The 15,513-nt window shown below is 34.8% G+C and overlaps 1 protein-coding gene across 2 annotated transcripts in view; it reads right to left on the bottom strand.

Moving 5' to 3' along the window:
• MOSPD2 (motile sperm domain containing 2) overlaps window positions 1-15,513 on the bottom strand; it is a 46,107-nt gene that overhangs the window by 11,890 nt on the left and 18,704 nt on the right. For both annotated transcript variants that reach the window (XM_020284933.2, XM_012784783.3), the window contains exons 4-8: window positions 14,109-14,195; window positions 12,208-12,362; window positions 8,637-8,697; window positions 6,452-6,490; window positions 1,394-1,518 (exon numbers count right to left, since the gene is read on the bottom strand). In XM_020284933.2, the coding sequence (XP_020140522.1) occupies window positions 1,394-1,518; window positions 6,452-6,490; window positions 8,637-8,697; window positions 12,208-12,362; window positions 14,109-14,195 (467 nt within the window). The remainder of the gene's footprint in view (window positions 1-1,393; window positions 1,519-6,451; window positions 6,491-8,636; window positions 8,698-12,207; window positions 12,363-14,108; window positions 14,196-15,513) is intronic.

The raw sequence follows: 15,513 nt of genomic DNA, 5'->3' as shown, positions 1-15,513 counted from the left end.
AAGGATAGAAAATAGTGATTGCCTCTAAGGAGTGGCAGTGGGCACTGACCTGGGGAAAGAGAGGCACTTTGCACAGTCCTGTTTTACTTTTCAATCTCTGGTATTGTTTACTTTTTAAAAAAATCCTCTGTGTTACTTTTGAAGAAAACCTTAAAAATTTATGTTAAAACATAGTAGTCCTACTACCGTTTTGACTGAAATCGTGAAGAAACATACCACTAACAACAGAGAGGGAAAATAAAATAACCTTTCTATATGTAAAAACAAAAATCATTTTTATTAAATGCTATTACTTTTAAGATACAACAATTTTATGGGCAAATTATTAAAAATGACAAATCAAATAAAATCACTATGTTTAAGCACAGCATCTGAAATGAATGGTACTTGTTTTTTCTAGGTTAAAAGTTGAAATATAAAGCCTTAGAATAAAAAAGCAGCAGACTCTAAATTAAAAACATTGATTCAAGTCTTTTTAATCAAAAACACAAGGACATACCAGAATTTTTCATCTTGTTAGTCTGGTTGAATAAAATTTTGCCAGGCAGGCAGTATACAAAGTAGATTGTAAAAAGTCAAATAACTGAAATATTATCAAGTTACCCTAAAGTATACCAAGCCCAAAGGTTTTAAAGTTCATTTAAAAAAATCATTATCACAATAAGTTTCATTGTTATGTAATATTAAACATTTAACATGTACCCACATACTCCTGATTTCTTATTTGTAAGTAGTAAAAAGTTCAAAAATCTTGATAGTATTATACTTAATATATTTTTTAAATTAAAAAGACTGTTGAACAGCAAACAATTGGAAGCAAACTAAAGACACATCAAAAGGAGATTCAGTAACGTATGGTCCACCTCTAGATACTGGAATACTATGCAGCCATAAACAAGAGTACGTGAGCTTGCCACATAGAGATTTAGAATGATCTCTAAGATAATTTTTGGTGAAGAAGAAAGCATGATGCACAACAGCATATAAATATACTACCTGTTTAAAAGAGATGGGAGGGAGCAAGAATTTATACTATATTTATTTGCTTACATAGGCACTACATATCCCTGCAAATTAATATAAGAAATGTAAGCGGAGGGGAACAGGGTGGTTGGGGACAGAAGGAGGGGACACTTTCCTAAAGACTTGTTTCTGAATACTCTTCCGGATTTTCATTAGTTTAGAACCACATAAATATGTTACTTATATAAAAAATAAAAATGTAACAACTTTAAAACTTAAGTATAAAATGTCTGTAACACTACTTGCTATTTTGCAGGTATCTGTGATCTTTGTTATGAGATTGCTTTTCCTTTTTCCTTGAGGGAAGAATATAGCCTAATATGCCATTAGCCAATTACTTTATAAATGAGTTTTCAGGTATTATACTTACAGTTCCACCCATATGTGGAGGCAGGTATTCTACACTGACATAGTCCTGGACTTCATTTTTGCTTGTAAACTTCAACAAACTTACTGCTTCTGGACCAAGCCAGCTTTTCACAATTTTGAAAGCAGCTGGAAAAAAAAGTCACTTTATTAAAATTCTTTTCACTCTTTTTCTCAATTAATTTACTGTAAGTGTTAACCTGGGCCTTCTGAAATCAGTTTGGACTATAATCTGTTAATATTTATCTTTATGTGACATGATACTTAATTAACATCCTCTAATTCCTATAGGCATTTACATTGTGACTCTCCCTAATGGGTTTCAAAAGTTCAATGAAGATTCAGGAAGATTAAATTACCCTTATATATGTTAATAAACTTATCAGAGTTTTGGCCTCTGAATAAATCCATCAAAGATCTCAACTATTTAGATTTCCAGACACTGAATCAAATTACAATGTGATTCAGGAAATAATTGCACAATAGTATGGAAAGAGTCATTTACCTTACGGTTCTGATAAACTCTCAATCTGAAAAATCTTTTAAAATGGGAAGTCATAAGAGAAAGAAATAGCCCTCCTCATTATAAATGCGAGCCAGACCCAGACTTCCTTCCTAACCCTAAACTTTGCCTCTCAAGCCCTGCAGTTTATATAATTGTGAGGAACTTACAGAATCTACAAGAATAAACTGTTACCAAACACAGCTGTTTGGTAATTACAATCTTGTTCTGTCATGCCATTTCTTATTTATACTTAATTTTTAAATCTCATTTCCATTGTGAAATTCTAAGTACATTTTTTAAAGAAATTAAAAGAGGAATACTGCATTAAATTTGCAAAAGTGTCATTTAAAAAAAACGAGCAGTATGATAAACATTAAATAGTTTGGAAAAATTACATTTTTACTTTCGCTATGATTTTTTTATATAACATTTTAATTTTCATTAATCTCAATTCTAAAAGTTTGTGAGATGACACATTTGAAGCTTTGCTACTTTAATTAGATAAAGAGCTAAGTCTGGTTTTTTCATAATAGACTTTATTCAGATATAATTTACATACCATAAAATTCACCCTTTATATAATTCCATTTATGCCACCATCACCCCATCTAATCTTAGAACATTTTTATCACACCAAAAAAAACCCCCTCATCTCGTCATCTTTCCTTATTCCTCCCTTCTAGTCCTTAGCAAATATTAATACTAATCTATTTTGTCTTCATGGATTTGCTTATTTTAGACATTTTATACAAACATAATCATACATGTGGCTTTTTCTGCTGACATTCACTTAACATGTTTTCAAGGTTCACCTGTGATGTGGCATGTATCAGCACTTAATTCCTTTTCATGGCTGAATAATTTTCCATTTTATGGATACACAATATTTGTTTATCTATTTATCTGATGACCATTTGGGTTGTTTCCACTTTTTGCTATTAAGAATAAAGCTGCTATGAACGTTTATGCACAAGTTTTTGTATGGACGTAAGTTTTTACTTCTCTTGGTATATACTAAAGAGTGGAATTCTGGGTCATATGTTTAACTGCAAACTGTTTTTCAACGTTGCTGGACCATTTTACATCCTCACCAGTAAGAGGGTTCCGATTTCCTTGCCAATAACTGTTACTGATCTTTTTTTATTATGGCCACCTTAGTGGGTATGAAGTAGTATCTCACTTGGTTTAGACTTGCATTTCTCTAATGATTACTAATATTGAACATCTTTTTATGTATTTATTGTCCATTTATTTATCTTTGGAAAAAACATCTATTCAAATCTTTCACTGATTTTTAATTGGGTTACCTGTCTTTATATTGTTACATTGTAAGAATTCTTTATTTTTCTAGATGTAAGTCCCTTATCAGATATATGACTTGTAAATAATTTATTTTGTTCTGAGGTTTGTCTTTTCACCTTCTTAGTAGTGTCCTTGAAAGCACAAAAGATTTTAACTTTAATGAAATCCAATGTATCTATTTTTTTCTTTAGTTACTGTGATTTAAGTCATATCTAAGAAACCATTGCCTAGTCCAAACACAGGGATTTACTCCTATGATTTCTTCTAAGAGTTTTAGTGCTTACATTTAGGACTCCAATCCATTTTTAGTTAATTTTTATTTATGCTTTGTGGTAGGGGTCCAACTTCATTCCTTTGACTGTGGATACCCAGTTGTCCCAGCACCATTTATTAAAAAGCTTTCTTTACTGACTTGTCTTGGCACTGTTTTATGGTCAAAAAAAATCGATTGACCATAAATGTTAGGGTTTATATCTGGACTCTCAAATCTATTTCATTGCTCTATATGTCTATCTTTTTTTTTTTTTTTTTTGAGACAGAATCTCACTCTGTTGCCCTGGATAGAGTACAGTGCCACCACTGTAGCTCACTGGGGCCTAAAACTCCTGGGCTCAAGCAATCCTCCTGCCTCAGCCTCCCCGAGTAGCTGGGACTACAGGTGCGTGCCACGACGCCCGGCTAATTTTTAGTAGAAATGGGGTCTCACTCTTGCTCAGGCTGGTCTTGAACTCCTGAGCTCCAGCAATCCTCTCGCCTCGGCCTCCCAGAGTGCTAGGATTATGCGCATGAGCCACTGTGCCTGGCCTATATGTCTATCCTTATGCCATAGCTTTGTAGTAAATTTTTGACATCAGGAAGTAAACAACTTTATTGTTCTCTTTCAAGATTTTTTTTTTTTTTACTACTCTGGATTTCTTGCATTTTCTTGTGAAGTTTAGGACAAGCCTGCCCATTTCTGCACAGAAGACAGCTGGACTTTTGATAGGGACTGGATTAAATGAGTAGATCAATTTGGGAAGTATTGCTATCTTAATAACAGTTGGCCCTCCATATCCTTGGGTTCCACATCTGTGGATTCAACCCACCATGGACCAAAAACGTTAAAAAATAAGTAAAAAATAACAATGAATAAAAAATAATACAGTATAGCAATATTTACATAATCCTTCATCTCTGTAACGAAGAATTAGCTTTATCCAAAGAGTGGCCTGGCCTTTGCTCTTACCTTCTGGGAGGTAATCTTCATGCCTGATACGACTGTCTTTGTTTGTCTGGGGGCTTTGGCTCACACTGGAACAATATAATTTAGGGTAGGTCATCGTAGAAAGACCAACAATGATTTAGGGTGGGGGCTTTAGGTCCCATGGTATCAGAAGACTTCTGGGGAGACTGGAGACTAAGATCTATGTGGGCAATCAATCACATCTCTGTAATGGAGCACCAATAAAAACTCTGAACACTGAGGCTTGGGTGAGCTTCTGTGGCGATACTCCATGCACATTTGCCACACGTTCATGGTGGCAAAGTAATGTGCTCTACTTTGGTACTTCCCTGGACTATACATTTTACTCCCCTTGGCCAATTTTAATCTGAATTCTTTCTCCATAATGAACCAACCATAACTGTGAGTATAATAGCTTTCAGGGAGATTTTGGAGTCCTTCACTAGAATTATTGAACCTGAGGGAGGGTGATTTTGGGCACCTCCTGAAGTTACAGGTCATGTCAGAAGTGAGGGTGGTCTTGTGTGGACTACTGTGCTCCTTCTAACTGTGTAGTTGTTCCAAGTCTTTGCACCTTATTTGTTTGTTGAATACTTTTTATCATGAGAGGGTACTGGGTTTTGTCAAATGCTTTTTCTGTGTCTACTGAAATGATCATGTCTTTTTTTCTCCATTATATTAAGATGGTGGATTACATTGATTGATTTTCATATACTGAACTCACTGTGCATTCCTGAGAAAATCCCACTTGGTCATGGTGTATAATTCTTTTTATATGCTGCTGGTCTGCTAGTTCTTTGTAAAGGACTGTTTGTGTCTATACTCATAAGGAACACGAGTCTGTAGTTTTCTTTTCCTGTGATGTTTGGTATTAGGGTTATACCTGCCTCATAAAATTAGTTGGGAAGTATTCCCCCCTCTTCTATGTTTTGGAAGAGTTTGTGAAGGATTGGTGTTGATTCTTTTTTAAATGTTTCACAGAATTTACCAGTGAAGTCATCTGGGGTTGGGCTTTTCTTAGTGGGAAGTTTTCTGATTAATTCAATTTCCTTTGTTATATTTCTACTCTGATTCTTCTTGAACTAGTTTCAGCAATTTGTATCTTTCTAAAAATGTGTCCATTTCATCTACAGTATCTAACTTCTTGTCATACAATTGTTCATAGTATTCCCTTATAATCCTTATTTCTGCAAGGTCAATAGTGATGTCCCTTCTTTTGTTACAGATTTTAACAATTTGAGTCTGTCTTTTCTTCTTCATCATTTTAGCTAAACATCTGTCAATTGTATTGAACTTTACAAGTTTTGGTTTTGTTGATTTTTTCTATTGCTTTCTATATAACTGCCTTTTGCAAACACAAATGAGAATCCACATTCTGAAAATATTAAGTTTATAATCACTTTAAAGTTCGACAAGAATGTTTTCCAATGGCTTTTTCAAAACATTTTTAGCAAAAAATATATGACGACTGTCTTTTTGGGTCCTGTGACTACAGTTATTTGAGGTGAGTTTCAGATTGATCCCAACTTCTTCCTCAATACCTAAAGCCCATGAGAAAACCTAGACAAGTCTTATGTTCTGTGATACATCTTATCTGTGGGTGACAAACTGAGGCTTCTGGCTATAACTTTACCTGAATGGTTGAATACCTTGAGACTGTTTTTAATTTTTTTTTTTTTAAGAGACAGGTCTCACTATGTTGCCCAGGCTGACCTTGAACTCCTGGGCTCAAGTGATCCTCCTGCCTCAGCTTCCCAAGTTCCTGAGTAGCTGGGACTACAGGCCCATGCCACTGAACCTAGCAAGGCTGTTTTTAAAGACTAGCGGATGCCCCCAGATCCTGGGGATAGAATATTGGCCCCGTTTGCTTAGGAATAGCCTTTGAATATTCTAGCTTCAGTCTCTTAAGACCACATGCCAAGGACAATATAAACATTCTTATAAACTACTGTAGAAGTATGGCTAACTTGACAAAGTGAAGAAAAAAGAAAATCAGACATTTTGTTTTAAGAAAGCATAAATAATATACTCACCGTTCATTAACCAAGGCATATCAAAGATCACTATTTTTGCTGAAAGATGAAAAAAAATTCATTGAATGTGACTTAGTACCTCTATAGTAATATCACTTATACCTGGCTTAGAAAAAATTGGTCACCTGAATATAAGTACAAACTGAGTTTGTACTTATTACAAACTGAGTTTGTACTTAGTTCTAATTCAGAGAATTGTTATTAGTGCTAGAACCGAACAACTAACATCTCACATCGGTGAGGGGCCTGCCCAGGACAGCTTGGGGGAAATCAGTACTGCAATCACTGTTCTCTGGCAAACAGCTTATTCTTTTGTTCATTCCCTGCTTTTGTTGTTTGCAGAAAGGTACAAAAGAAAATAGTTAAGTGAATAAGTGGAGTCTTTGGATGTAGTATGTTATATTAGCGCTGGAAGCCACTGAACTTAAAAACATTTCCACGTCTAATTTATGTTTCAATTATAATTTTCTAGAGATTATTATATTGTTAAACCAGTCTCATAGTTGTCCCCTCCCCTTTTAATAAATCATTATGTATTAAGAAACAAAAATAATTTTTACATTTCTTAATATCATGAGCTCCAAGAAACCAATAATTCCAAAGTATGCAGAAGTATTATTTACACACTGAGTTGAAGATATTAAACAGCCATATTAACAAAGAACCAGAAACCATAAATATTTTTGAGATCCAATTCATTGTTCTATTTCAGATGAATTGTAATTTCATTCTTCTCTGAGCAGAGACCTTCCTAGAAGGGTTATACTACTGTATAAGTAAAGTACATATGAGGAACAAGGTATCTGTAAATAGGTACCCTGGTACCTAATACTCCAGTGTTCATTTGGGATATATTTAAAAAGATCTAGACTCAAATTTTAAGATACAATTATATTTCATGACAGATTCTGAATAATCAATTTAAGATTCCACAAAATTCACTGTCTGCCAAACTACATCATATAGGTAGAATATATATATTCTCTCTAGTTAACTTAAATGAATAGTATTCTAATTTATCTTTACATAGATCCATGAACTTAATAGTTCTCAAAGGATTCTTGAAAATATTGTTAAAGTAATAATATGTATACTATTTATAAGTGGCCCTTTATATACTCCATTGAATATTTCAACAAACAAGAGAATATATTATTTTCATTTTGTCCCTAAAAGAAGCAAGCTAATAATATGAAGTAGTGATTCTCTATTGACCACTGACTGGCACTGCTCAGCAAGCTTTAATGAATCAGGGTACATGCCACATACGGGAATAATTAATAAGGAACAGGAGATACTACAGGTTCTCTAAACTGGACACAATTGGTGTCCTCTTTACCTGCAAATGTTCATGAATATTCTTTTTGAAGAGATGAGGGTACAGGGCTGGGGGTGGCATTGATTTTGATATCTACCAAGCTTTTTGTCTGTTCCTTACTTCACGTTAGCAATAATAATATGAAAGCATGCCAAAGTAAGATGATTTAGGGATTTCATGCTTTACTGTCACCTGCGTCGTGAGTCTCAAAAGACCCAATTTGCTCTATTTGCCAGGAGTCTGCCCAGGTAGACCTGTGAATTCCCATTTTCTGATGTCTCTGTTGCCTCTCTTCTATCTTTTCACTTTTAACCCACTAGGGTTAAATATATTTGACTGTTGATGTGAATTGGCATGTTGATTTCCCCAAGAGGAAACCCTCATACAAATTCAACAAATAAAAAATGAGTATAAGGTTTTTTTCTTTTTTTCCAAGTATTAATGACAATTTTTAAACAGCAATTAGTAAACACTGTACTTTATGTATCAATATGGCTTATCACACAGTATACTTTGCTGATCAATACTGTTTTTCTGTTCTTGTGGAAGAAGTTCCATGTAATAAAAATTATTTTAAATAAATTCCTAAATTAAAATAGTAAAAATGGATAATTTTGGAAATAAATGTATGTTTTTATGTACATATGTGTGTGGGGGGGTGGGTTATAGGATGCTACATATACAGTTTAAATTTTCCTCTGTACCTATCAAGATACATACTTATACATCTATGAACACACTTAAAATTCTTCATCAGAAAAAAAAGTTTCAGGTATGAAATTCTATAATAATGTAAGGCTCCACAATTCTCAGACATTGTCTACAGTTTCAATATATTATATTTTTATAAAGGAGTAAGTTACTTACAGAGGTATTTAGGGTAATAAACCTTAAAGCAGTTGATGATAAAGCGTACAAAGTCCATGTCCTAAAATAAAGATTAAATCTTTAAGACTGTCCACATTAGAGAACTTTAAATTGTACATTTCTAAAGGTGATAAATTACTAAATACAAATGAGAAAAATTAAATTCTTAAAAAATAAGCTCATACATAAATATCTAGATTCCCAAGGACTAAAGTTTTAGGTCATTAAGCTATTTATAATTACCAGCCCTAAAACTAAGTTGAACAAATTAGGTGCTTAGCGATGTTTTAAAATTATTCATTTTACCTCAAACTAGTTACATACTTCAGGCTGCTAAGGCAATAGGGCATAAAACATCTAAAAGCAATGCTCCCAGAGAAATTCTAAAAATCTGAGTAACTACAAAATTACTGAAAACAAGTATACAGTTTATAACCTGACCATTTGGAATGATAATATGTATGCATAGAAATTCTGGTATATTTGCTTTTTTAGAAAAACCCAATTTTTACACCTCATATTAGCTTCAATATATTTTATTAATTTCTTTTACACAACAGTTAATCCAAACACATTGGCTTGCTGTATCTACTTCACTTCTGGCTTTTTAAATTTTATTTAGGCACCTAGAATTAGGTTTTTAGCTTACATTCAAGTGCTATTCATTGACTCCAATTTCTGGGAGACTACAAACATAGCTGTCTGGCTGCTTCTTCTGCTTTGAGCACAGCAACAGGAAATTAGGTCATCAGAGTTACTATTCATATGGGTCATTTCATTCCATGTTATTCTATGGCCACAGGCTGATTCACTAATCCTGACTGGCCATCTTATAAAGACTGCAGGATGAAAGATATAACCAGGCAAACTTAAATCCATCACAATTACTGAAATCTGGTTTATCCTAGAGATGAGAGTCTATAAAGTCATTGGTAGCCTGTGAGCTCCAGTAGCTTTAATTGCAGTAAACTGAAAGTAAGCGTCCTTATCTATTTTAAGTATTTATTATAAGATAATCTCTAGTATGTAATAATACCTTTATACCTAATCATTACACCCACTGTGCATGGAATTTCATAATTTGTAGTTCAGAGTCAAAGAAAATAGCTAAAAAGAACTAGTTAACATAAAAATTTGGTTACCTAGTTTATAATTTGTGGGCCCCCAGAAACTTTGCCTAAGTAGTCTAATATTCTTTTTTTTTTTTTTTTGAGACAGAGTCTCACTTTGTTGTCCAGGCTGGAGTGAGTGCTGTGGCATCAGCCTAGCTCACAGCAACCTCAATCCCCTGGGCTCAAGCGATCCTACTGCCTCAGCCTCCCAAGTAGCTGGGACTACAGGCATGTGCCACCATGCCCGGCTAATTTTTTTTGTATATATATTTTTAGTTGGTCAATTAATTTCTTTCTATTTTTAGTAGAGATGGGGTATCGCTCAGGCTGGTTTCGAACTCCTGACCTCAAGCCATCCGCCCACCTCGGCCTCCCAGAATGCTAGGATTAGTCTAATATTCTTGTTTCCATCATTTAATTAATTGAATATCCTTGTTCATAAAGTCTTGAGTTACTGCTAATTCAGTGGATTTGATAAGATGCCACTGGTGTATGTCCATTAGTGGGCACTATGTAAAATAGCTCCATAAAACCTGTTGCTCAGCATTCTATAAGGATGCTCTCAAGGATGTTTATTCATTATCTTGTAAAACGTCTTCCTTTTGAGGACTCATGAAAGAATTTTCTTGTCTAGTTCAAGTGTCAGGAATGGATATACTTCTCCTAAGACACTGGTTTTAAAGTAGGGCCACTGAATAATTTTAAATGATTGCATTTCTTTCAGGCAGGCAGCTGAAGCTTAGAGTCAAACTGGTAGACCAACTCTAACAGATAATTTTCTTATCTTTTTGCCTTGCAATTTTGTATACATCTTTATAAAGCTGACTTAAATCCTTTATGAATCACAAAAGGGTCATATATAAAAGTAAATTATTCAATAAGATATAAGCATTTTAAAACACTAATAATGACTTAAATTTTTACAAATTAAAGATGGTGAGATATCATATAAGCAGCTTTAAAAAATTCAGACAGCTCAAGTCAATTCCCTGCCCCTATGTTTGGCAACAGAAAACATTAACATTTTATTTTTCATGATTCTGGGTTAATAATTAGGAAACTACCATACCCAAAGGATAACAGAATCATGATTTATTTTTATAGAATATTTATCTAGGCAAGTTGATTTTTATTTGCTATATAAAATAATTTACTCTGTGATTTAAAACCTATTGACATGGAAACTAGGTTGGAAAAATCCAGGGCACTGGATTCTTAAAAAATAAAAGGAAGAAATAGAAATATTAAAAAACAATCTGTGGTCTGGCCATCCAAAACGAACTCTTGTTAACAGCTGTCTCTATCCTGTTTTTGTTTGTTTATTATAATGTCTACCTATAGTTTCCTTTTTTGGGGGGAAATATATAACCATGTCATAGTATATACACATATTACGGTATATATGAACATACACCTTTTCTCATTTCAGTAAAAGGGTACTCCCACATATTACTACAAATTCTTTTTAAACATCATGTTACATAGGTAAGCATACTCCATCAGATGTACCATAATTTACCATTTCACCACATTGCACATTTACACTTTTTCTAATTTTTCCCTATTTTAAATGACACTCAAAAAACATTTGGGCTCACGATGCTTTTTCGGTACTCAGGATTATTTCCTTAGAACAGATTTCCAGAAATTAGTTACCAGGCAAAGAGTATGAATTCTTAACATACTTTGCCAAACAGAATTCCAAGAAGATTTCAACACTGCTCTGAGTACTTCTACAAATGCCATGTGCACTGCTACTACAATCAACCACGGTTTAAATATAAGAGACAACATTTAGAATAAATGTGCCAATTGATATTAATTGCTGCTGAATGGTTTGTAGGTACCACAAAGGTCACAAGGGCTTAAAGACTGGTAGGTTTTACTCATTTTTTAAGTTTGGCAAAATCACCTGAAGAGAATGGGTTTTCAAAGTTAACCAAATCAAACAAACAGAAAACAAATCCAAACAAACAAAAATACCCAACAAAATCACAAAGTGCCACATGTGCAAACCTCATGTGAACATCTTGCAACTGCAAAACACAGTATGAACATAAAAAATTAGAGATCATACATTACCTTACTCGATATTTACTGAATGTATTACTGTGTGCCAGGCACACGGGTGGGTGCTGTAGGATATTAGCTTTGATATCAAAGTTCACTGTTATCACATCAACTGATACCCTGCCAGCCTCGACGTTCTACCTCTGCATCCTGCATATCAGACAAGGAACATTTCTAGGAAATTGACAGTTTCAATGCCAAATACTGAAACAAATTTAATTCTCTGCAAACCCTATTTCATGTTTGACTTCATTCACATTGTAAGAGTAAAAAAATAAATCCCAAATCTTAGCTCAATTTTACAGCAATGTTAGGTTGGCAGGGAGGACAGTAGAGAGGGAGGAAGCCATGATAAACAATGATTTAGAATGAATGAAAAAAATGCTTACGATGCTATTTATTCCAGTTTCTGACAGGTCAAACATCACTGTTACAGGTTTCCCATTTTCTCTCTTAGCATAACGTTCTAACCAGAATGCTATGAGCTTTTTTTTGTCCGGTATGGTTTTCTGGTCTTTTGTATGATACTTCACCCTGATCCAGACTTTAAACAGAATGAAAGATAAAAATAAGATTTATGGCATTATAATATTATTTTTTAATATATGTGTGTGTGTGTATGTATAGCCTTTCCCTTAACATTTTTTCATTTATAATTCATTTTGTTTCTCAGATTAAAAAACATTTTTTCCTTCTTTTCTTTCTTAAATTTTTTCTTCAACCCCAGCCCCCTTCCTTCTTTTAAATGAGAAATAGTTACACTTGGGAGAACCGTAAATTAAAGAGTAACAGAGAGGTAAACTATTTTTCTTTCCCTTAGGAAATAAACAAACTTAACTTGTAAGTAAAGGGGAAAAGAAAATACAGGTGAACAAACACTAAAAGTACTCTTTATTGTGCTTAACAAAAAGAGAGCCAGTAGTTCTGTAAACACTAGAAAAAATGTTCCATCCAGAGGAAGGCCACTGACAGAGGTGCTATGGAGGCACCAGTGGGTGCCTGCATGTGGGTAGAACGTGGCAAACCGTTCCAGTGGTGGCAGCTGAGATGAAACGTGATGAGTGGTGAGAGGAGAAGCTAAACAGAGCTAGGGGCTGGGCCTGAAGGACTCTGAATGAAACACTGGGGTGCTTTGATTTTCCTGTTTCAGAACACCTCTCAGCAGTAGCATAGAGGGCAGAGTGAAGGAGGCTATGATGTGGGAAGGGCCTGGGGACAAGCAGGTAGTAGTTAGGGACTGGAATGAGGAAGAGGCCAGTGAAGATGGAAAAGGGGCCCGAAGGAAGCTGTATCAGAGGAAGAGCCAATGAGTGGGCCTGAGGTGGGCAATACCGAAAGTGAGCAAGTTGGCAGAATGTGGATGTTCAGTTGTGTGTTATGCTGAAGGCAGCTGAGCCAGGTGGCATTCAGGTGCCAGTCAGGTGGGTAGCTGGGTATGTGCATGTGGCCTGGGGATTGTATAGGATCACCACTGTGTGTGGGGAGGTAGCTGAAGCTGCCAAGGTGCTTGAGATCACCCAAGGAGACTATCAGCTGGAAAAGTAAAAAAGGCAAAGAAAGGAACGAAGCCTGGGAGACATACTAAAGGGACCGGGTATAAGGGAAATAAGAAAAAAAGGTTGAAAAGGATGTGGCTGTGATAAGAGGAAAATGCAAAGAGTATTGTTGAAACGGGGCCAGATTACATGCTATAGAGAGGGCAAGCAAGATAAGTGCAGGCCTTCTGTCCAGTATGGTGCTCAAGCACACATGCCAAGTCCCATCCTTAATACAAAACCAAGCTGGATCTGGGGCAAGAGGGAGAAAGGCACAACAAGGGAGTCATCTGAACAACAGAAATGACTTACTGTTCCTCCCGTTATCACACACATTTCAGAAAAAGTCAAGGGAAGAAGATTATGAAAAAGACTCTAAAGGAAAAAAGCCCATGTAGCAAACTTTAGTGACTATCAAAAAGATTATAAAAATACTGAGTTGAATTTTAATATCACAGTCTAGTTAGAAGGAAGATAATGATGCTGAATTAAATTATTTTGGCTGTGTTATAGTATGCAACATTTGCCTTTGTTGCCTACTTTATTATAATACAAACAGTAAACACAACTACTAAGTGTCTGACACTCTGTAAAGATGGCCCTGCTGATCCTTAGATGGTCCTACTGATCCTTAATTGTAGGAGACTTCATGTGTGCTACATACGAGGAAAGTTCTGCTGCTGATTAGTTCAGTTGAAATAGATACCTACATCTCAAAATCTTGAAAAGCCAGTACAGAAATTAAAAATACTTACACAATTTGTTACCTTCTTTGTCATAACCATGGAGATAAATAAGACCCATTTCCAATAACCATCTGGGAATGGAGGATTCGTTAAGGTCTAAAAAGTGATAAACTTTGATCAGTAACTGTAATTTAGGGACCTAAAATAAAACTCACAATGTAAAGATAATGTGGTATAGTAGTTCTGGTATTTAAAAAAAGATACAAACATGTGGAAAGAATTTCTGGCAATAAAAAAATGATGTTTCCTACTAAGGAAACAAACTACATAAAGACACAGGGAAAGAAATGGATAAACTCCATTCCCCTTGACATGTCATTATTTATGTGGCTACATTTCCACATTGTGGTTGAGTTTCTTTCACACAATGACTTGTAAACAAATATTGTCACTATCACACCATTTCAAGAGAACATGCCAGTAAATATCTACATGTAGCCTCAGAATTAGTGAAAAAAAATCACTTTGGTTTCTCCAGTAAAATGGTATTTTTCTACAATGTTTGATACCCAGTAGACTCTAATATATTTTAGAACCTTGGGGAACCTTTAGCAAGAGGAACAAACAAAGGGCTTGTCCAGTTTCTGGTGAGACTGAGGACCAACAGAGCAAGGCAGCAAACACCAAGGCTTTTGTTTCATTCACCAGCAGTTCCCCAAGAACTGTCAAAAGATTTCTTTTCCCACCCCCTTATCAACTCTCTGCTATTTGCCACCAGAAACTAGCAATTCTATGTAAGAAAACAAGTATTGTTGAGTTTAAAAGTTTATTTTGTACTTAAATCATTTAGATATATTAGATTTATATTTCTTTGCTTAATTTACATAACAAATGCTTCACTATTTGTTGAAATTACTACAGCGTTAACATTTCCAATCACATTATTTCTTCTTCTCATGGATTCCTTCTGCAAATATGAAGAGTGGGAAAGTGTATACTCTAGATTTATTTGTTGACTATTTTTTATTAAGTCTTCAGACTCAAGTCACCTAGAGTTTATAATCCTCACGGACAGAAAATCCTTCTTTATACCCAATTGAAATCAGAAGTTATGCCAATTTCTTCTTGTTAAATTTTTAGGAGAGAGATAACAGGTAACCCTTCCTGTGAAAAGTTCTTCATATACCTGAAGACTATTATCAAACTCCCAGGCTGGTGTAGTAGCTCATGGCTGTAATCCTAGTGGTGGGAGGATTGCTTGAGGCCAGGAAGTTTAACCACTTCAGTACCAGTGTCGACTACAGTTGATAGCCACAGATGAAGGTGCACAGACGAGCGTCGATTTTAGCCGACAGCCGTGATATGACTTTTCTAATTTTTTCATTTATCAAAATAAAATTGTGAACATTTAAAAATAACGTAATAAAAACATATATGTATATGTTACCTATTCTGATTTACATTACAAGTAAAG

The sequence above is a fragment of the Microcebus murinus genome, chromosome X (genome assembly GCF_040939455.1).
Source record: "Microcebus murinus isolate Inina chromosome X, M.murinus_Inina_mat1.0, whole genome shotgun sequence".
In the NCBI taxonomy this organism is placed as follows: Eukaryota; Metazoa; Chordata; class Mammalia; order Primates; family Cheirogaleidae; genus Microcebus; species Microcebus murinus.
Note: the sequence above shows the minus strand (reverse complement) of the source record. Positions and strands in the feature narration are given on the sequence as shown.